The sequence below is a fragment of the Cryptomeria japonica genome, chromosome 10, assembly GCF_030272615.1.
Source record: "Cryptomeria japonica chromosome 10, Sugi_1.0, whole genome shotgun sequence".
NCBI lineage: Eukaryota > Viridiplantae > Streptophyta > Pinopsida > Cupressales > Cupressaceae > Cryptomeria > Cryptomeria japonica.
In genome coordinates, this window is record NC_081414.1 from 700116339 (window position 1) to 700139856 (window position 23518).

The 23518-nt window shown below is 35.0% G+C and overlaps 1 protein-coding gene across 1 annotated transcript; it reads left to right on the forward strand.

Moving 5' to 3' along the window:
• Positions 1–17406: 17406 nt before the first annotated feature.
• LOC131040483 (uncharacterized) lies at positions 17407–19726 on the forward strand. Its single transcript, XM_057973424.2, has 5 exons — positions 17407–17949; positions 18177–18226; positions 18314–18443; positions 18553–18657; positions 18910–19726. Exons 1-5 carry the CDS (start codon positions 17769–17771, stop codon positions 19536–19538), a joined length of 1095 nt encoding a protein of 364 aa, XP_057829407.2. The 5' UTR covers positions 17407–17768; the 3' UTR covers positions 19539–19726.
• Positions 19727–23518: the final 3792 nt, after the last annotated feature.

A 23518-nucleotide genomic window follows, 5' to 3' on the forward strand; every position in this document is an offset into this window, starting at 1 on the left:
GGCTTCGAGTGGGTGATCCCAAAGAATGTGGTTGGTTGTTTAGAGTCTTGGGAAGAAAAATTTGTATGCTCAAGTCTCTAATTGATTTGGGACATGGATCTAGTGACTATTATGTGGAATTTATGGATTGAAAGTAATCGACACATTTTGAAAGATGAAGAAATGCCTATTGATAGCATTTGGGATAAGGTGGAAAGCACTATTGGGGAATTGGGGGATATTCACAAGAAATAAAACTAGGTTTTACAGAAAGGTGAAACTAGTTTGGCTAATGTCTGGTCCAAAATTAAAAGCTTGGTGTAGACTCTGACCCAAGCTACAGGTAATTGCAAGGAGTTTAAGTGGGGTAAGACAGAACTAGGTTGAGCCATGTCTTAGAAGATACCATGAAGAAACTTGTTATGATCTATGCTCAAGACTTTAGCCTCAACACAAACAATTTGGTTGAAGTTAGGGCCTTGTCGTGGGGGACGACAATTGCTAGAGAGAAGGGATGGAAAAAGTTATGGATAGAAGGTGACTCTAAACTTATCATTGGGAAATGAGAGGGGGCGTTATCCGAAATTGGAGATTAGAAGCTACAAAAAGTTTGACTAGTGCTTTTAAGGAGATCAAGTTTACTCATATTTGGAGAACAAGTAACAAGGTTATTGATTGGGTGGAAAATGAAGGTGTATTCTCAAGGAAGAATGTTGGTCTAACATCTAACTTATGGTCAAAGGGGTTCCCTTTCACAATTTCCTTGTTGATTGTTGAGGACATTTCTACCTAGGCATACAATTAGGTGTGTGGTTGTGGACTACTCATTCCTTTGCTAATTGTCATTGTTATTCCTTGTTGTGAATGTGGGTGACTAGTTTCCCTCCATGTTATTGTAGAAACCTAAAATTAATTAAATTAATATTTGATTAATTTAAGCCTCTCCACATAATTAATTAAATTTAATTATGTGAGACTCGTTCTTCTTAAAATTAATTAAATCAAATTTAATTAATTTTATCACTATAGTCCAATAATTAATTTATCAATAAATTAATTATCTCTCATTCTTATAAACTCGTCTCAAATTCTTCTAAATTCCTCTTAGTTAATTAGTTCTAATTAATTAACTTAAATCATGTGATTCCCATAAATCACTTTTCTTAGCCTAATTAATTCTTCCATAATCATGCTTATCATTATCCTCCAATTTTATATTCCTCCACTCATTCTCTCTCCTCATGTCACATCCTCCTAACTTTTCCACTTGCACTGTAATCTCTTATTAATCTTCCTAATCACCCCCTCTAATCATTTTCTAGTGGCTAATACTCATTATTAGCCACAAAGTCAACCAATTGCCATAAATGGCCTATCCCCCTCACCTTCCAAACCTTAAATGTACCAACTTTGGTCATTTCAAGGTTTAAAATTTTCTCAATCTCTTATGCGCTCTCATCTTTCGAAGCAAATTTTAATACCTTTTCCCATTTCCTTTCCCCATGCATCTCATTATTTGGGAATTTTAAATTCCCTTGTCTTCTCCCAAGGAATTTTTAATTCCTTTTTGTCTTCCCAATGTACTTGAGGATCTCTTCCACATATACATTGTGGAGTGTGGAGACAAGAAATGCCTTTATGGAAAATCTCTTGGTCTCCCCACCTTGTCCCTTCAATCCATGTCCCCACCTTCCTTCAATCTCTACCCTTGATCCACTTTTAATCTCAACCGTTGATTCCTCCCCCTTCAAATCTATAAATTGAGGTCTCCTCACCTTCATTTGATATCTCATCTTGTGTAATCTCATGTTGTTAATTTGACTTTAGAAATCCATCCTTGTGCATCACCACTATTGGTAAATATCATCCAACTCCATAGCTATCTACATCCTTCATCCATTTGCAAGCATCCATCCAAGTTGTTTTACATTGGAGAGAAACCACCTCTCAATCAAGGAGCTCATCAAATCAAGTGGAGAATTGGACGCATTCCACTTCAACCATAGCTCAATCTCAAGGAGAAGATAAAGGTAACAAGGTATAATGGTTTTACTTTGTGTTTTGAATGCTTTGTTTTGATTACTAACCATTGCACTCCCCTTTCTATTTTAATTGTCTTCAATCGTGTTTTCCACCTTGGTTGGTTATGCCATTCTATTTAAATGTGTTCTTGTCTTAGGTTTTTCTACTCATATTTTAAAATATTAATGGGTGACTTCCCATGATTTTTTTAATAGTTCCTAGACCTTTAAAACTAGGTTTTATTATATAAAAAATAAAATAAATGGATGTTGTTTTGGATATGTATAAGAGAATAAATTAAGTGAAAAATATGGGAGGTAATAAGAGGGTCCTAAAGGGTTCATAAATAGCCTTCTACGTTGTCACATTAATTTTTTTTTCATCATTCCTTATAAGATTATTGTAGTGTCAAAAATTATATACCTCTTTCCAATTCTACCTACACGTTTGTAGCTACTTTAGTGTCCATTCCCCCAGCATCTGAGTAGGCTCAATTCAGCCCTTGCATCACCCTTTTCCCTCTTAGAATGCTTAGGACACCTTTCCCAACACCTATCTTTCAACTTCAATTTTCATGTTAGTCGCATGTCTCTCTTTCCACTTGTTGTTTTTTAGTGTGATTCATCTAGACACTAGTGCGTTGCATGGACATCTGCGCATTGTACATTCGTCTCGCAACATATTAACACTCAAATGTCAGTTCCACATGTTTCAACACTTGTCACCTACCTTGGTTAGTGGAAATCACTTGGAATCTTCTAAATGACTCACCAACCTCTTCTTTCCCTCCTATTCTCTCTTTTAAATCTATCTCTTTGATTGATGCAAGCTCTCTTGGTTCTCTCAAGAAATATCTCTGGTTCTTTGGGCTCTCACAACTTTCTCTTGCTCTGTCTAGCTTGCTACAATAGTTTCTAACTTGCTACAACACTCATAATCTCTCACACTACTCTTTGTATCTCTTTTGGCTTTCTTAGGCCTATCTGGTAATAAATTTTTAGTCATCTTTTATTTGAGCATCTTGGGATATATCACATCCCATATCTATTTGATCATTTTATCATTCTATCTATTTATCTTTTTATCTATCTATTTTTCTATCTATGAAGGTGGAAACACCAAAGTGGGGAATTTGACTGAGGAAAACCCCTATATAGCCCCAACATTTTTTCCTCTTATGTATGTGTGTAGGTTTCTTGAAGCCATTCAACCAAATAGAGGTTTTTTGTATTTATTTGTAATTCATTTCTTTGATTTAAATATTTATTCTACTTCTTTGTATCTCTATTATATAGTATTTGTTGGTATATTTTTTATTTTGGGTTTTGTAGGCTCTCGGAAACACAGAGTTGGGTTTTCATGTTTTTGAGTCTTTTGTGTTCGTGGTTTGTATGACTACACTGTGTTATGCAGACATCTACGCATTTCATTGGCATCCTTGACTGAGACACTTGGATTTAAACTAAAGACTCTCTGTTGTTTCCTCCTTCCCTTTCTATAATTAGATATCTTCACCAATTTCACTAGCTGGGGATATTTGAATGTATGTTGTGAAAATGACTCTCAAGGGAACATAGTTCTTCCCTAAATGCAAGGTTACTTTTACACCATTACATTTTGGTGAACCTAATGTGAACACTACTTCTGCATTATTTTCAAAGCATTCTTTATCATTCCTTCAAGCATTCAATATATCCCTTAAAAAAAGGACAATTCAAATATTTCCCCTTCTTCCAATTTTTTTTTGGGGTGTTGCCCCAACCCTATTCCATGCCATCAGAAGGGATATACATTGGCCTTAGGTCGACTTGTCTATATCTCTCTTTTAAATTAAACATTCTATTTTCCTTCCTTCTATCGCTTTCTATATTTGTTAAGAAGCTTGAAGAAGTTCTTGTACTAGCATGTGAAAGTGAGTTCTTTTCTCCTTTCTTATTATTATTTGTTGATACCTCTCCTGAGATTCCTTCTTCTTATGAGGAAATTTTGGTGCAAGAGGATGAGATAATTGATACTTTTCTCAATATTACTCTACCATCTTTTCATTCCACTACACTCTCTTCTAGAGATGATACATTGGCGAATAAAAACTCTAATCTCACATCTGATCTCCCATAGATTGATGTTGAGAAAGTTCCTTCAAATAATTTTTCTAGAAGTTGTAATGAGTTTGTGTATGTGATTGAGTCTCTGCTGCCCCTAGAAGGTTAGAGAGACTAGTCATTTATGTCTCTAGCTAGTGTTTCTCCAAAGAAGGTAATTCCTATTCCTAGTGTTCCTTTCAAAAATTATTCACCGGATCTTTCTACAAGATACATGCAGTCTAAGGATCCTTCTTATGGAATTATAGTACATACTTATCACACTAGTAGAAATAAAGAAAGCATTAGTATTCCAACATCTCCTTCATCTTCTCAACTTATTCTTTCAACTACTCCTAAACCATCTTTACAATCCCTAGTAGAGTGTAATCTTACTGAGAAACTTCATGTTAATCCCACTAAGATACCTCTCTAGAATATTCTTCAAACTTTCCTCCTTTATCGTGCCATGCTTTAGGAAGCTCTATGGAAGATCCTTGTGTCATTTTCTACTAGACTAAGTGATGTGAATGATTTAATGGATTGTCTACACTTTGATTCTTCAGAGATTACATTATACCAACATGAATTTCCATCCATTGAAGTACAAGATCAAGATGATGCACTAATGATAGTTACTTTTTAAAATAACATTGGTATTAGACGTACTCCCATTGATACTGATTTGGCACTTAATATTTGTAGTGTTGATCTCCAACCTAAAATAAAAATGGATCCAAGTTCTCTTGCAACTTCTTCTTTATCTATTGATGGGTTTGATAATGTTGGTCGAAAAGCTCTACATATAACAACATTTCCTTTGCGGCTTGGACTTGTTACTTTACCTATTTTGATATATGTAATGCTAGGGCCTTTACAATATAATCTTCTTCTTGGTAGACGGTGGATTCACACTATGGGTGTAGCCCTGTCTACCTTGCATAAGTCTATTAAATTCTTTCATAATAATCAAGTGGTTAGAATAAAAACTGATCTTGAGAAAACCCTTGAAGTTATACTACTTTTAAAATTTTAATTCCTTAATTATGCTCCAAATTTTTTACACCACCATTAGCTCCTACTCTTAATGATAGTGGCAACTCATCTTCTTCTCAATCAAATGCATGTCTTGGTGATGATTGGGGTTCCTTGGATTTTATAGATCCCTCCATTGGAAAATGTAAAGCCAACCATGTCCACCTTGTATCCCAAAGGTTTCATTTACACCTGATATCAAGGATGATTATTCTTTTGTATTGCAACATAATGTGAATGCTATTGGCTATTCCATTAATGGTAATCCTCCCTCTCTTGAGGAATTGCAATCGCGTTATGGTTTAGGATTTAATATTCTTTCTAAGTATGGATATAGAGGAAATGGTCTTGGGTGCATGGAACAAGGAGTCAAGGTCCCTTTGGATCATAAATCATGCTCCTTTACAATGGGTTTAGGTTACAAGCCTTCTCCTTTGTCTTTAGCCCCTCCATTGTCGATGTCTCTATGTCTTCTTCTTTCAAGCAGTCAAACTTTTCTCCACAAGAGAAATTGTTGCTCCCTATTCCTCCTACTTTATTTGAGAAAGAGAATATTTTGTTGAGGCTTCTTAAAGCCTGCTTAATTACTCTTCCTCCTACACATAATAAATTTTCTAATATTGATAAAGAAAAACATTCTTTTTGTGAATATCACCAAGTGCTTGGCCATTCCACTAGTGGATGTAAGACCTTGAGGAATAAGATACAACAACTTCATCAATCGAGTGACATAATCTTCATCTATTGATAGACCTTCTTCTTTGCACAAAAAGTGATAGTGAGGTTCACCTCTGCCTTGTCCTTTTACATATTCCACTCTTTTGTGCATTCTTATCACATGATGTGTCTCTATTTTACCCATAGTGGTGCATGTTCATATTTGACCCATTGTGATGACTATCTATTTGTTTCCTATTGTAGTGAATCTCTATCTTTTCCCTTTGTGGCTCTTATCAAAATTTATTGTATCTTTAGTGGCCTCCCTCCTTAGTGAGGTTGGTCCTATATTGCATCCATTTATCTCTATCGGTAGTGGCTCTCTTCCACAAACAAAGTTGGTTCTTCTAGGCATCTTATATTTTGGTAGTGGCTTTCCTTTGTATCAAGGTTGGTTCTACTTATCTTTTGGTAGTGTATTTCCTTCATAGCAAGGTTGGTTCTACTTATCTTTTGGTAGTGGCTTTCCTTCATAGCAAGGTTGGTTCTACTTATCTTTGATCACCTGGCATAACATAATTTGCTAGACTGTAATCTATCTTTTTAATCATTATCATTTGAATGACTATTGGAAAAAAAGAAATCTAGTGTTTGTGTCATGTGATCTCTTCAACATTAGTTTCTTCCTTATCTCTTAGGTGCATTCTCCCTTGAAGCGATTAATCCTTACATTCTTCTCTCCTTTTTAGAATTTATCTATTCGTTGTTTCTTGTATTTTGGGATGACACATACTATTTAGACAACCTTTTACATCAAGGTCTCTTTCACTATGCTAACTCAAATATTTTAGTGTGTCATGTTCTTGCATATGTGTGATATCCATGTTCTTGTCTATCTTTATGTTTATAATGTTCTAAGTCATGACTTTGTTGCTCTCATGTTCTAACTTTTTTCTCTTGTGCAACTTTTTCTAATGCATTTGTTTTGTAGGTCTTCAACTTGGGAGCATGCTTCCTTGGCTTGAAGATTTGTCTGCTTTGTCTACAATATCCTTTTGGCATCTTTGTCATCATGTTTGAAATCATCATAAATCTGAGGCTAATTAGACTAAAAGGACGAATCACAAGAATCCTTAACTAATTAAACTGATTCTAAACACAATTCAATGAAATAAATAAAAGAAATAAGAAGATTAAGCTAATTAAAACTCCCTATATTCTCCACTTGTGCTTCCATTGTTCGTCTCCATTGTTGTTGATGTAGGTGACTCTCAGGTATTGCACTTGATTTCCTGCATAAAATAAACAACAATATTGAAGACTATGATTCTAGATTGAATTGAGAAAAGAGGTTGAATTTATCAATTTTCAACACAAAGGAGGTGAGAATTTGAATTCAAGTGTGATTGGGAGACAACTGAAATTGATTGATCATTTAACAGAGTTGATTGATTTGTTAACTCATTTGATTGAGTAGTCAACTAGATTGACTGGAGAGTGAACTGAATAGATGGATTAGTAAACTCATTTGATTGGAAAGATAGGTGGATTGATTTTGAGTTAAAAAGGATGATTGATGAGTTAACTGACTAGACAACTGATTTGATCAATCAGTTTTGATTTTAGCATGTGTTGTAGGAATTTAAAATTGAATTTGATTTTCATTTTCAATTTGGATTTGAGTTTGGTCATTCAAATGTTGAAATGCACATGAAATAAATTGAAATTCAGATTTGGGGAAATATGAATTTGATGATTTGGAATTAGATGAAATTAATTGAAATTCAAATTTGGGAGAAAATAAAATGAAATTTGATGGAATTAAGTGGAATTATAATTTGGGGAATTGGAAGAATAAGTTAATTAATTCAAATAAAATTATTTAAACTTAGGAAATAGAATTAATTAAATAATAAATATTATTTAACTAAGGAAAAGGTTGTAATTAATTAAATGATTGATATTTAATTAATAATTAAGATATGTTTAACTAATTAAAATGATTTGAGAATAGAAATAGAATAATTAGAATTGTTGAAGGGTGATGGTTAGATGAAACAATTAATTTAATCAAATAATTAAAGAATTACTTAATTAAATAGATGAATAATTAGTGTAGACTTAATGAGACATTATTAGGTGTCTACAATCTTGATGTTATTTATGTTCAATAGATTTCCTTGGCATGCATATTCATGTTGATTCTTAAGCCTGCTAAAGTGGGTGAAAAATGTAGCGTCAAAAATTGCATAGCCCTTTGCTTTCACTTTTGTAGCCACTTTAGTGTCCATTCCTCTAGCATCTGTTTAGGCTCATTTCAGCCCTTGCATCAGTCTTTTCCCTCTTAGGATGCTCAGGACACCTTTTCTAGCACCTATCTTTTAACTTCAATTTTGTGTTAGCCACATGTCTCTCTTGCCACTTGTTGTTTTCTAGCATGATTCATCTACACACTAGCATGTTGTGCAAACATCCACACACCATGCATTCATCCTATGACATCTTAGCGTTCAAATGCTAGTTTTTCTTATTTCAACACTTGTCACCTACTGTGGTAAGTGGAAATGACTTGGAATCTTCTAAATGGCTTCCCAACCTCTTATTTCCCTCCTATTCTCTCTTTTAATTCTATATCTTTCATTGATACAAGATCTTTTGGTTCTCTCAAGAAATATCTCTGGTTCTTTGGGCTCTCACAACTTTCTCTTGATATCTCTAGCTTGCTATAGTAGTTTCTAACTTGCTACAACACTCGTGTTCTCTTGCACTACTCTTTGTATCTCTTTTGGCTTTCTTAGGCCTATTTAGTAATATCTTTTTAGTTATCTTATCTTTGAGCATCTTGGGATTTATCACATCCCCTATCTATTTGATCATTTAATCATTCTATCTATTTATCTTTTGATCTATCTAGTTGTTCGTGGAGGTGGAAACACCAAAGCGGGGTTTTGATTGAGGTAAACCCTTATACAACCCCAACATTTTGTCCTCTTTTGTATGTGTGTAGGTTTCTTGAAGGAATTTAACCACACAGAGGTTCCCTATATTTATTTATTATCCATTTATTTGATTTAAATTTTTATTCTACTTCTTTGTATCTCTATTTTATAGTATTTGCTAGTACATTTCTGATTCTAAGTTTTGCAAGTTCTCTGAAACATAGAGTTGGATTTTCAATTTTTTTGAGTCTTTTCTATTCATGGTCCATATGTGACTACAATGTGTCATGTGGAAATCTATGTGTCACGCTCAAATCCTTGACTAAGACGCTTAGATCCAAGACTAAAGACTCCCCATCGTTGCTCCTTCCATTTCTATAATTGGATATCTTCACCAGTTTCACTAGTTGGAGATATATGAATGTATATTATGAAATTGGCTCTCAAGGGAACATAGTTCTTCCCTTTTCAGGATCACTTTTACACCATTTCAATTTTATAAAATTTATATCACTATTGTACATTATTGGGAAATTAATAGGTGATATTCAATTGGTTACTAATAAGAGGTAGGATAAAATTGGAAGAAAATGCCGACTCTTCTAAGCTTTAGGTGATATTTAACGAGGACCTCAAAACCCCAAGTTGTTTTAAAGTAAAAAAATAAAGAATATTTTATGTATGCTTATAAACAAATGGATGCCTTTTTAATATATATAAGAGGAAATAAACTAAGTGCAAAACATGGGAGGCAACAAGAGGGTCCTAAAGGGTTTATAAGTAGGATTTTCCATTGACACAACATATCTTTCATCATGCCTTATTGGATTATATGGAATTTGCATCACTATTGGACATTATTAGGAAATTACTAGGTTGAGAAAACCATTTCCTACATAACCCTATAAAAGAAAAGAATGCTTACAAGCTTACACAAAAACCATAATGTAAAGAGAATATATACACAACAAGGTTACACATGATATACTTTGAGAAAACGCTCCATGAAAAAAACTCAACCTTCAAAAGCAACTACACTCACAGTAGTATTCAACAATGGAACATTGCAATACACTTACATAGTCTCCATCGAAAACTTTTGGAATATCAAGATTCTCCATATGTTTAAGAATAATGAATAACCATGCAACCACACATGCCATGCCATGCTTCACATAGAAACTCCATGAGAGAATTCAATACAAGTGACAACCAACCCCAACCTCAAATTCAATCTCACAAAAATGTAATTATAATCTTGACAAAACTATATATATAGAAACCATGAGATTACAAAAACATTCACTTCACAAATCTCTTTACTAAGTTTTTCTATTCTTAAATTATGTTTTTCTAATGTGCAACCCACACATAAGATATCTAACCAATATTAAAATACAACTTTACAGATGAACCTAAATAAATATTTAATATGATTAAATACACACACACACACACATATATTAATATTATAAACAGATATTTAATCTACATAACAAAAATATTTATTTTCTTGTGTAAACTACTTTTCTATTTTATAAAAGACAAGATTGTGGAAACTAAACAAGACCACCCTATTGAAAAGACATGAGAAGACATGAACACTATCTCAATTCTATTACAAATGTGCATAAACTAAAAAAAAATCTAATTGCCTATTCTTTCTAATATTTAATCACACCTCATATTTTACATATCACACTTATATGAAGCTATAATAAAAATACCCAACAACCAAACACCCACATTACAAAATACCCAAATCCTAATTCCCTCATCCAAATTTAGCACATACCTAAATTCAATCAGTATGAAATTATATTATTTTTAATTATTATTAGATTACATATCTAATGTCAAATACACATACTCAAATCTCAAATTCTAGGTTTTTAATTAAAATTAATTTGTCCCTATATAACTTGGTCAAGAGGTTTGTAAAATACAATTAAATTTTTAATAGTATGCATAATTTTAAATTATAGCTAGGTTGAGGCATTCTACAATGATAACAATAGAGGAAATGACATGTGTGTTATTAACCAATTAAATTTGATAATCATTTACATCTTAAATATTATTTTAATAATAAAAATAATATTTAATAACAAATATGAATATAAAAATATAAAACACAAATAAAATTATCATGACTAGAATAATATTATAGTTAAATTAATTTTTACTTTATTTATTTTATTAAAGGCTCGGATCTAGATTGTTTTTTCTACTTTTTGATAATGATTATACAAATGTATTACAAACAATAGATCTTCATAACAAATTAATTTCTCTGTCTTTTCTTTTAAATATTATTTTTCTACTCATATTAATGTAAATTGATAAATTTTTAGAAGGTGCAGAGAGATTTGAGGGTTTTTCGCATGGTTGTTTCTCTATACTTTGAGTTTCTTTGTGGTTTTCTTGTTGTTATACCACATTTATTGCAAAATTTCTTAGCCTTTTAATGGCCTCAACCAACCTCAACCCAACTATTGATATTGGTGTTGGAGTTTTGGCATCTAGTAAACATGGTACTCCTGAACAAATGACCCAAGAAATTTGTTCCCAAATTTTTTCACAAGGTACGCCTTCTGGTACCCCAAATGTCGTCTTGCCTATTCAGGACTTTGATAATGCTTGTCAATGGATTGAAAAGTTTACTTTAATAGGTTCTTTTGTGGGGAGGGTTCCATTTGAAAGCATGATTCATGACTGGATTGCCAAGGCTTGGGCCCCTCATGGGGTCTAGGTTGATGACATCCAAAATCTCACCAAAGGCTTTTTTTGTTTCACTTTGTTGATTCCACCCATGTGCATGACATTCTGCATCATGGGCCTTGGTATGTTTGGTCCTCTTTGTTTTTTTTCAGCCACGGTCATGAGAATTTTGTCTTTTATGACAAGAAGCTTAAAGTCCTAGTCTCAATTGAGTTTCTTGGTCTCCCTTCGCCTTGTTGGCTCTTTTTGCAGACCATTGCCCGATCTAATGTTAAGGTCGTTTACATGGAACCCGATCGTTTTTTCCATACTAGTCCTCAAAAAAGGGGATGCATTGAAGTGGATCTGTCTCAAGACCTTAAGGAGACTATTGATATTTAGATAGGAGGTATGTGTTACTTTGAACGAGTAATCCATATGAACTTGCCCAATACTTGTTTTTCGTGCCAATCTTTAGAACATAGGATTAAGGACTGCCCTTTGGTTGTTTTGAGAGCTAGAACTTCTCCCAAGGAGGCTCCTCTTCCTTGTTTTAAACCTCCCAAAACTAAGGAGGTTTGGACTATCGTTGTTCACAAAGGAAAGGGTTCTTTGAATGCTTCTCAGAAGTTGTCAAGCTATATTGTTGCTCAAACGCAACCCCAAATTTCTTTGTAGTTGTAGTTGTAGCCGCAATCACAACTACAACCATCATCACAATAGGAACCAATTTCAAAATCTGTTTCACAAGGGAAGGAGCTTGTAGGCTTTGGTGGCGCTCACTCTTCTTGGGTTTAGACCCCTCTGCCCGCTTATCTTGTTTCAACTCAAATATCCTCTTTGTGTAGTTCGCATAGTCCTTTTAGGCATGTTGAGGATGGCGACAAAGCTATTGAAAATGCATTGAGTGGTTCCCTGCTCGGGTTTCCAATCACAAGGTTTTTTGTAGAACAATTTCTCCTCTCTTGAGGACGAGGATACCATGCATGGTTTTCAATCATGAATTTCATGTCTTGGAATGTTTGAGGTCTTTCTGATCTTTCTAGGAAGTATTCTGTGCGGAATACTTGTCTGAAATATCCTAGTATTAATGTTTTTTGTCTTCAAGAGATTAAAATTATTAATTTCATGCTTGATGCTGCAAGTTGTGTTATTTGGATGGCCTAGTTTTTTCTTCAGACCATGAAGCTAGCCAAAGAGGTGTTGCCACCCTTCTCTCACTATGCTGGCAATCCTCTATTATGAATCATGAAGTGGACCCCACTCAAAGATTGGTTTAGGTCCTCATATTAGTCGATAATATTTCCTTTGGGATCATTAATGTTTATGCTCCCAATGATGTTGTGGAAAAATCTCATCTTTGGTGGTGGATCGTGGATTCATTGCCACTTACTTTTTGGGTTTTGTGTGGTGAATTTAATATGGTTGAGTTGGTCTCTGATAAGGAAGGTGTTTTGCCTTTTTGATGGACATCTAGGGAGAGAGAAGCTTGGTTTTATATGCATAATAAATTGGGTTTTTTCAATCTCAATACCAATCATCACTATCCCCAGTGTATCTAGCACACTTGGAGTGATTTCTGGCTAGGTATTGATATAATTCATAAAAGGATAAATCGTGCTATGATCACAACTCAATCTTTTTTCTGAGATAACCGAGACCTTTTGGTTTTACCTCTCCCAGGGTAACATTGTCATACCACTTCCTCATAAAGTTCTCCATTAATTGGCAAGAGGATCATGTCCAACCTTTCAAATCCCATTTTTTTCTAAATACTTTTCTATTGAATCATCTTGCCATAGTGGCCCACATTCAATAGGTTTGGAATTTGGAAAGTTGGCCCATTCAATAGTCTTGTTGGATTATGTGGTGGAATGATGTTATCCAACACACGACTTTCTTTCTTCGCATTTATGGAAGACAAATAGTAGTGTACCACCAATGGTTCTATGATGCCAATACTTTGGACTTGCATCATGCCACAAAAGCTCTTGAACTCAACCCCTTATGTCCTTCTTTGCAAGTTCAGGTTGCTCAACTCAGACACCAGAAGAAAATTATTGACAATTATGTTGCTTGTGGTGCCTAGATCAAGGTTAGGCTTCACTAGCTTAAAGTGGGGGATCGCGTGTCTAAAGAATTTTTCTTGGCTCTAAGAGCTCATCACTCCTCACCTAGTATTAAGCACATTAAATATGGCCAAACGATGCTCTCTGAGCCACCAGATATCCTTCAAGCCTTTGTTAGACATTATGAGAAGGTGTTCTTTGCTCAGGGAAATTCTTCTGAATGTGATAGGGCCTTGAGGGAATGCATTTTTGTTGTTCCCTCTTGGCTATCTGAGTCTTAAAAGACATTTTGTGATCAAACCTTGACCCTTGAAGATCTCAAGGAGGCTATTTTCTCCATGGGCGATGACAAGGCCCTCGTATGTGATGGCTTCCCCTACAAATTCTTCAAAGCCCTTTGGCCTTGCGTTGACTTAGACCTTGATAAAGTCTATATTGAAACTTTGCATTCTCAATCTCTTGGTCAACTTATTAACAAAGGGAACATCAAGTTCATCCCTAAGGTAGGGGACCCTAAGGATATTTGCAATTGGCGTCCCATCACTTTACTCAATGTCTCTTACAAGATCATTGCTAAAGTGTTGGCTCTCAAGATTCACCATCACCTCCCTCATATAGTTAGAGCTGAGAAAATAAGTTTTATCAAGTCGAGATTCATTCTAGATAATGTCATTGCTATTTGGAAAGGTATGGAGTGGGCTCATCGGTCTAAACAAAATGCCATCTTTTTCAAGATAGACTTTGCTAAAGCCTATGATCATATTGAATGACTTTTTATTCTTGCTATGCTCTAGTCTTTAGGGTTTGGACATTGGTTCATTCAAATAGTGCAAATGCTCTTTGGAGATGCTTCTACTTGTATCACTGTCAATGACAAACAATCTTCAACTTTTGGTTTCTTTCATTCCATTTGCCAAGGCTGTCCTTTGGCTCCAATGAAGGTTTTGGTTACCTTCTCGCAATTGCCATTTATGTTGGGCACATTAAGGGGATTCCTTGCCCGAGTCACCTTCTCAACTTGTCAATGGTCATTTTGCAGATGATTCCTTCCTCACCCTCTTTGAAGATGAAGATAATGTTCGTGAAGCTTTGCAATGCCTTGATACTTTTTGTTTGGCTTTTGGGTTGATGATTTAATGGCACAAAACCCAATGTTATAAGCAATCCTTTCTCTTAGGCCCCAATTGAATTCTCCAATATGGGTGGAAATGGATTCAACATGGGAAAATCTTTTGATTTATGGGCATTTTGTTTGCCTTCTAGGGTTCTCCTATGGACTTGTGGAATGCAGTTCTCATTAGAATCGAGAAAAAAATTGGCTTTCTGGATTACTAAGCCACTCTTGTTGACTGGTAAATTTTATATTTGTTCTAAAGTCCTTGCCGCTACCCATGTGTATTATTCTTCCTATTGGGCCCCCTTGAAAGCTTGTTACAGTAAGCTTGAGAAGATTCTTTGGGATTTTTTGTGGGCTTTGACAACAAACCATCTTGGCTTTCATAAAGTCACTAGTGAGTATTGTTGTCTTCCAAGGGAGTCTGACGAGCTTGGCCTTATTTCTACCTAGAAGCAAGGTCTTGTGATATGTGCCAAATGGGTTATTCAAGCCATCATTGGTGATGAAGCCTAGAAAGTTCTTCTCAAACACTACATTTCAACAAGATATTCGGCTAATAGGCCCTCGTGCAAGGGGATCAACTTTCAAACCCTTCTTGTCGTGAAAGATAATGCAAATTCAAGACACTTTTGTTGCCAAAAGAATTTGGTGTGCTTGGGAAGCTATCAAACCCTATCTTCATTGGGATGAAGCCAAATTTATGGTTGGTCTTCCTTTAATCAACATAATATGTGGTGGTCGCCACTCTTTCAAATTCAAGGGCTTCCTTCAACCTGAGTTCCTAGGGTTAGTTCTCTACGTTTTCACGAATGTGGCATTCACACCCCTAGGCACTTTTTTTCTAGAGCTACCATGCAACTCCATTCTTGGGAAGATATGCAAGTCCAATTTTGGCTCGCTCGACCAAAATGATAGACATTTGACTTTATCTTGTCGGCCCTGCCTCTGAATATGTTACACAAGTTGGGCATTTAGTCTATCAAACCTCGGTGGAAAGATTGGTGTCAGTTTCCCAACACGCCCTTTGTAGTTATAAAACCAAGTTAGGTTATTGCCGACTCGTGCCTCATTTGCCTATGGTCTTGACTTTGAATCTCTAGTGGCATTTGCAGTCGCCACAACACATATGGTGTCACATATTTCAAACTATTTGGTTTGCCATTGTCGAACCTAAGTTGGGTCACTTTGCTTGGTGTATTATTTTTCAAGGCTTGTCATTGGGAGCTCGATTGTGGCACTTGGGATTTACCGACCCTTGCTACCTTTTCTATAGCCAACCAAAATCTTTCACTCACCATTTCTGGTTTTGCCATTGATCTAAGCATTTGTGGAATTGAATTCATGATTTTTTTAAGCCTTTTTGACCTAAGCCTTTCACTTGGCATATGGCTCTTTTGGGGGACTCCCCTTAGATTCCCTTCAAACTCACATAGATTTGACATGCTTTTAGGGTGGAAATCCTCTTCACATTATGGAAGGATAGAAATGTTGTTTTATTTTCTCATAGTTCTATTGATAAATTCATGTTTTTTTTAACTAAAGCGTGCATTTGTAATAATGTGATGCTTCAAATTCAAGTGCAAGCCAACAAGGGTTGCACTCGAGGTAGTCCACTTGCAATGCTCCTGGACCATTGGGGAAATTCCCCTTGTACAGTGACACAAGTGCCTTCAGACCCTTCTACTTCCCATGACCGCTCTCCGCTCTAGGACCGACAATGCAGTCGTAACTCCTTTGCTTGTTTCTCACAACCCCCGCGAGCCTAGTTTCCTCGTTGCTAGTCTGATGGTGGTAGTGACTTCAATTGACGCCACTCAGCCTCTCCACCATGTGGTGACTCTATTTCTGGGTGGGATATAAGGGGTGTTGATTTTTTTGCTGGTGGTGGTTCTAGTTGATCAGATACCAACGAAGATAATACTTGGCCCTACTCTTCCAACAGGTTTTCACACCTTGCTTTGGCCATTTCCCTAGCCAGGAAGGAGAAGGAGAATGAAGATACGACTATTGATGAAGGGTGGTCCCTCCCAGACGACAACCTTGACCCTGCTGATGTATGGGGTCCCAAGGACGATTGTGATCCACTGTCGCCTCCTGTTGCCATTGCTTTAGCCGCTTAACGATTTTTATTTAGTTGTTTATGGAGCACTACCCGTGTTTTTTTGATGTATTAGTGCTATTTCCAAGCATTGCCCATATGACTCTAGAGGGGTGATCTTGCATCCCCTTACCTTTTTTGTTGATAGTGTACTTTTAATTAATTTTTAATGGAAATGTCTATTCATAAAAAAAAAAACTAATGTAAAAAATAGCTAAATATATTAAATAAATAATTTGTTTTTCATTTTTTTTAGTCTATGTGATACCACATTGACTAGGGGGAGACTAAAGCTCATGACCTCATGCTTTACTCTAACCAATCAAGCAAGCCCAACCCCTTTATGTTTTTAAAAATTATAGAAATTTTTTTTTTTATAAATTTTAACACTATTAATATGAATATATATTTAAGATATGAAATAAGTAATTTATTAAAATACTCAATAAAATATATCTTAAACGCATCTATAAAAAAACATCTATATATGTCTTTTACATAAATATAAATTAATAATTAAAACAATATTTTAAAAATCTACCTGTAGACTTGATTTTTGAATAATAATAAAAAATCATTTAATAAATATAGATTACTGAATGGACAGTACCGTCTTTTGTTGTTATTAGCGCAATAGTCTACCAAAAAATGGAAAAGATTATGATAAATTGACCAAGATAGCAGAGGCGGTTTTCCCAAAGAGAACACAAGGAGAATCCAAATTTCCTCTATATTCATTAACACAGGCTGTACTTCTGTTATTGGAGGGATAACATAGAACAACTGTAAGTTAGTGGAATTGTGAACATAAAGATGGATAAAGACACGCGCCATTAGCTCCCGCAACAAAGATTTTCTCAATCGCGTTTTCAAACTTCCACATTTTATCTCGAAATATATATGAAAACTAAATATGTTTGTTATCCAAACCATAAAATCAGAGCGGTCAGACTCTATGTTTGAGTTTATCTTATCTGGCGCATGCCTTAAAATTAGGCCCTTCAATCTTAATTTAACCCAGTTGGGTTCTCTTCCATCTTCAGTCCTGGTGAGCTAAATGCTGGTTTGATCATGGGGAAATTATATCAGAATATCTGGATAGTGGGGTGCATTGCCTTGTTGGCTTCTCTTAATGCAGTTCAAGTTTGTTCGGAAAGTCCAAAAGTCTTTACATTAGAAAAGGGTGATCTGCGCTTGAAGCTCACAAACTTGGGGGCCACTGTATTGTCTGTAGTTGTCCCAGATGCCAAAGGTATGTATCGTTATGCATTTATACATGCGGTTTCTGTTTTCAATCCTAATGGAGGAAGTGAGTTTAGGTTTAATTCATGGGTTTTCAGTCACACATAAAGTTTCTGTAAGGGTCCATGTGATTTTTCAGCCACATGCATAATTTTTTTGTTTTTAATAAAAATAGGGGAGGTGGGGATAAGGTTTGTTCATGCTTTTGTTGAAGCTAATGGTGTTATTAATATACAGGGAATCTAGGAGACATTGTTCTTGGGTTTGACTCCCTTGATTCATATAAGGTAAGTGTCTGATTTAATGTATTTTTCCTGAGATTGTGAGATCTGTCTTACAATTTCATGTTTAAACCCGAAAACTTTTGCATACAGAATGGCACTTTGGACCCTTACTTTGGCGCACTTGTGGGGCGGGTAGCTAACAGAATCAAGGATGCGCAATTCACTTTAAATGGAACAGTGTACCATCTGCCTGCCAATGATGGGAATAATACACTCCATGGTCAGTGAGTTCCTTCCTGCATTCATTCCTTTCACATCTTAAGGAGATGTATTAGTTTAAATGCTCTTTGTCTGGGTAGATCATGTTTTCTAATTTGGTTTTGTAACAGGGGGGACAATTGGATTTGACAAGGTGTTATGGAAGGTAGCAAAAATTAGAGGGGGAGCTCAACCTTCTATTCAGTTCACTTACCACAGTTATGATGGAGAACAAGGTAAGAATCAGATGGATTTCTTCATAGATCAAGAGTTCTCATCTGTTTTAAGAAATGCATCTTTGATTATACAAAACTGAATAGCAGAGTTCTATGGCTCTCTGCCATTGGGTTGCTTTGGAAAATTGTTCCCCTTTCAGTTTAGTTGCAGGGTTTAGAGAGGCTTTGGTTATGCATGATACAGGAAATTGGTTTTTTTCCAAAGGAAATTCTACATTTTGAATGTAAATTCTGTTGGTTTTTGGTTGATAGGATTCCCTGGTGATCTTGATGTATCTGTTACTTATACTATAACTGGAAATAAGGAGCTAGCGGTTGTTATGAATGCCAAACCTTTGAATAAAGCCACCCCCGTGTGCTTGGCCCAGCATACTTACTGGAACCTTGCAGGTCACAACAGTGGCAGGACCATACTTGATAATAAAGTGAAAATATGGGCTCACAGTTATACTCCAGTGGATGAACATCTTCTTCCAACAGGGGCTATTGTGCCTGTACAAGGAACCCCCTATGATTTCAATAGGGAAACCACTGTTGGGAGCAGAATCAAGAATGTGCCTGGGGGTTATGATATAAATATGGTTCTGGATCCTCCAAAGAAGAAGAATCATCTGAGACATGCCGTTAGAGTCAATGATAATTTCAGTGGTAGGATTCTGAATATCTGGACAGATGCACCAGGCTTGCAATTTTACAGTTCCAATATGCTGAAGAAAACTGTTGGAAAAGGAGGTGCAATTTATGGGCAATATTCAGCCTTGGCCTTGGAGACTCAGACCTTCCCTGATGGCGTCCACCACCCAAACTTTCCAAATACAGTTTACTATCCAGGGCAGACCTACCGTCATACCATGGTGTATAGATTTTCAGTGCAGAAATAGGCATCACATGCCGAATGTGAAGGATACATAACAGGGCTTGCCAGTCTATCTAATAAATTTAATGTTTAGAAATACTACAGATGAGACTTGCAGGCATTGCCATTGAAAGTGATTTTTTGAAAATTTCTTTTGGGAAGAAAATGTATCTGAATTTTCTTTCATGAAATAATATTTTTTGGTTTTCTTTATTTTGTCGAATTATTTTCATCATATAGTACAAATCTAATAAATTTAATGTTTAGAAATACTACAGATGAGACTTGCAGGCATTGCCATTGAAAGTGATTTTTTGAAAATTTCTTTTGGGAAGAAAATGTATCTGAATTTTCTTTCATGAAATAATATTTTTTGGTTTTCTTTATTTTGTCGAATTATTTTCATCATATAGTACAAATTACATGATGGGAAGAAAATTATGATTCATCTTTTGTGATATAACCTTACTTTGGCTTTCTTCATTTTGTCAACAAATGCCTTCTTTATTCTGTGTATTGTTTTCAGCAAAGACCACCAAGGTCTTTCTAATGCTAAAAGCTGACATGTTCTCATTATATAGGAACATGTTGTAGAACTTATAAACATGCTAAAATCTGACATTTTATCATTATATAGGAACATAATGTAAAGCTACAAAACTTAAACGTTTTCTTGTGTTTGTTTTGCAACTTAGGATAGTATTCCTTCAAAGTGCCAATTACCATTCAAACAATTACTGCAGCTTATGAAAAAGGCATGCTTCTTCAAATGGCAACAACCAAAAGGTTATCCAGGATAGAGAGCATGTAAAGTGTATCGAAGGTCAAGGGCATAGAATTTACAGTAGCCATCTCCCATATCATAAAACTATAAAAGGTTGGACATTATCTTGTGATTGAAATGATATATTCCATCTTTTTTAATGTTCCTGCATTTTTGTTCCTGTTATCTAGCATTTGTGCATCCATGTTTTCTTGATTCTTTCTATTTTGGATTGCATTGTTGTGCTTCATTATTTTCTTGACCTCATTCATTATAATGTTATGCCATATGGCTTTCTGCTTTACCGTTGTGTATCTCTACATTCTCTTCCACTTGAGTGCTTCTAACCTTCACTTACATTTTTCCTCAATACACCATATTAACTCTTCTATTTTTTATTGCCTTTGGCAATGGATTCCCAAATCCCAACTTATATGGGGAGCTCTCTGTCTCATGTTCTGCACAATACAGTAGCTGTTCTCATGTGTAAGCCCAAGCCAAGCACATTCTATTCCACTAATGCTCTGTGCAATTTGGCCTCAATAATGCAGAGTGTGCAGCAGCAACCTGTACCCTTAATTCACAAAATAGCTCATTTTCCATCAACTATTGAGTATTGCAGTCTTCTTTATTAAACATTTTTGGCGTCCTTTTGCATTGCATGTAAAATTGGGTTCATCACGGCTAATATATTTACCTTTAAAAACTACAGCAATGGTGAGTAATAGCTATATAGATTTTATATTTTTGTCCTTGCTGAAGCGAGTCAATTGTTTTCTGATAAGCACAAGCAATGATATGGGGATTAAAATGTGAAAAAATGTTAGTTGGCATGATTTTTCTACAGTCTATGTAGAATTCATAAGATTGCTATTGGAATCAGCTGTATCTACTAAAACATACACAAATGATTTCAGAAACAATCTTTTACATGAAAAAATGTTAACAATGCTAACTTTACCATATTTCAATTCTCCTTGCTGGTTATTTTAGGGGCATATACTGAAGCTTCCTCACAATTGTTTTTAATATTTTTCATTAGTTTAACATGATAAAGATGCCTAATTGAAAACATAACCTATATGTTATCAGGTTACAACATTTTAATGAGCTTTAAATTTGACAGAAATATGAATGCTTATGCAATTTTTTTGTTGAGTAAAATATGAGTGCTTGTGGTATCTTACGTTTGTGTAAAATACTTCTAGGAAGTGCTTCTGCAATCTTGTAAATAGTTTGAAGCTTCAAATCATCTAACAAATGTTTTATGAACAGTTTGAAGCTTCAAATCATCTGACAAATGTTTTGTGACAGTTTTTTAAGGTTCTTAGGATGGATACACAGATCCTGGAATTGGATGTGTGAATTACTGCTCTTACTTCAGGCACAACAATACGTTAATCAATTTTCATTGAATCCTTTAGTTGCTAAGTTGCTAACACTTAAGCTTTATAAAAATGTATGGATCTATTAGAAATGTACCGGTTTACCCCCTTAACTGCCATCAACTTTGTTGAATGCTTTATATAGAAAGCTATAATGTCCATTATCAATTTTCATAATCTCCAAAAACTCTTGAAATTTATACTTCATTTTTCTGAATACACAGAAAGAACCCCACTGTTTCACATCCATTCCTTTAGCAGGAACAAGAGCCAGAGTTTTGAGAGGTATAATTTCTAAACCGAAATGCCTATCCCAACTTTGAGTTTGGTCTACTAAATGTAGGAGATGAGTACCAACAATATCCCCAAGTGAAAACCATGTTAGAGTCTGAGATTAGGAGAGCTCTGGTGGGTGAGATGAATTGTCATTCTCCATTGTTCTTCTTCTTGCTCTCTTTCAGCCCCATTCCTATCAATGTTCCTGTATCCTTTGTATTTGGGTAAGATGGTGTTGTATTTTGTGTTTGAGACAATGGAGGGTCCATACAAACGCAACTGTGTGATCAACCCTTTCATCTGATTATGAAATACTTATTTTGTAAAAGGAGACGACATGTTGAAATTTGTTGGCATCTTCTTTGTTTGCCCGAGGCCCTTCCAACAAGAAAATTCTTTGACGACTGTTGATTTTCATATGGAAAAAAAGGGATTGTATATTGCATTTTTCAGAAAAGGATTATTATTTGTATGCCCAGAGAGAAAGAGTATTAACTACAAATTTTTGGAATGTAGTAGTGTCTTAATTTAGGGCTTTTGCTTGGGATTCTTTTACAAATTTAAGGATGTGATTTTGAATTCTTTTCTTAAGTGAGTTGATATCTGTAAAGTGCTTTAAGTTTGTGGTTTTTGGGTTTACAAGTGTTGAAATTTTAGAAGATGTAAATAAAATTGAAGACAAGGTCTTTTGTCATATGTATGGGAGAATATTGATTTTCCTAATGTCTAATGGGTTGTCTTCTTGACTATATATTGGTTCCTTTGTATGGGGCTTTATGTTCTTGTATCATTATTGATTTGGGAAAGCGGTTATTCAACACCTACAATGCACCATGGCATCAATGGTGCTTATCTCCATAATGTTTAGTTTAATTACTATTGGGTGCATCGTAGGGGTTAAATTAGCTGCTTCCTTGATTTAGGAGGGCTTAATGTTTTTTTTTCACTAAGGATGAACATCTGCAAATGAATCGTTCTTTTAAGTAAGAATTCTAAAGGAAAATTTGATATATAAAATCATAACATTAAAGTTGCTTGTGGTATAATGGATATAGATGGTGGTAAAAAAAATTGAGAGTATGAAGATTACTCATTTACAACATTGTTGAAAGTCAAGATGATTACATTTTTAATCAAACAATGTTTGTTAAGCTTCCAATTGATTTAATATGTATTCATATTGTTTAGTTGAATGATATTAACAAAAGAGTTTTGATTGCCAAGAGAATTTTGAATGTTTTATCACGAAACTTAACAAAGTTAGACCTCCTAAATTGATTTGTAAAAATGGTCTATAGGGAAGATTATTGTCTCTAGTTCTAAAAGGGTCAATAGTGCCTCTAAAATATATAAATTTATCTCTCAAGATGGTGAGACTACTATGGATGGTGTTGTGGTAAGTGGGCCTAGTGGGGTATGATGTTTATTGATGAGACTAAACTTACAATGGTGGGTTGAAAAGCAATGCTTTCTCCTCTCACTTTGAAAGAACATGTAAGGCCATAATAGTTGTTCCTCTTCCTCGCTCCTAACCAATAAGTTGTTTGCTTTTCCCTTTTTCACGTTTCGTTGAAAATTCTT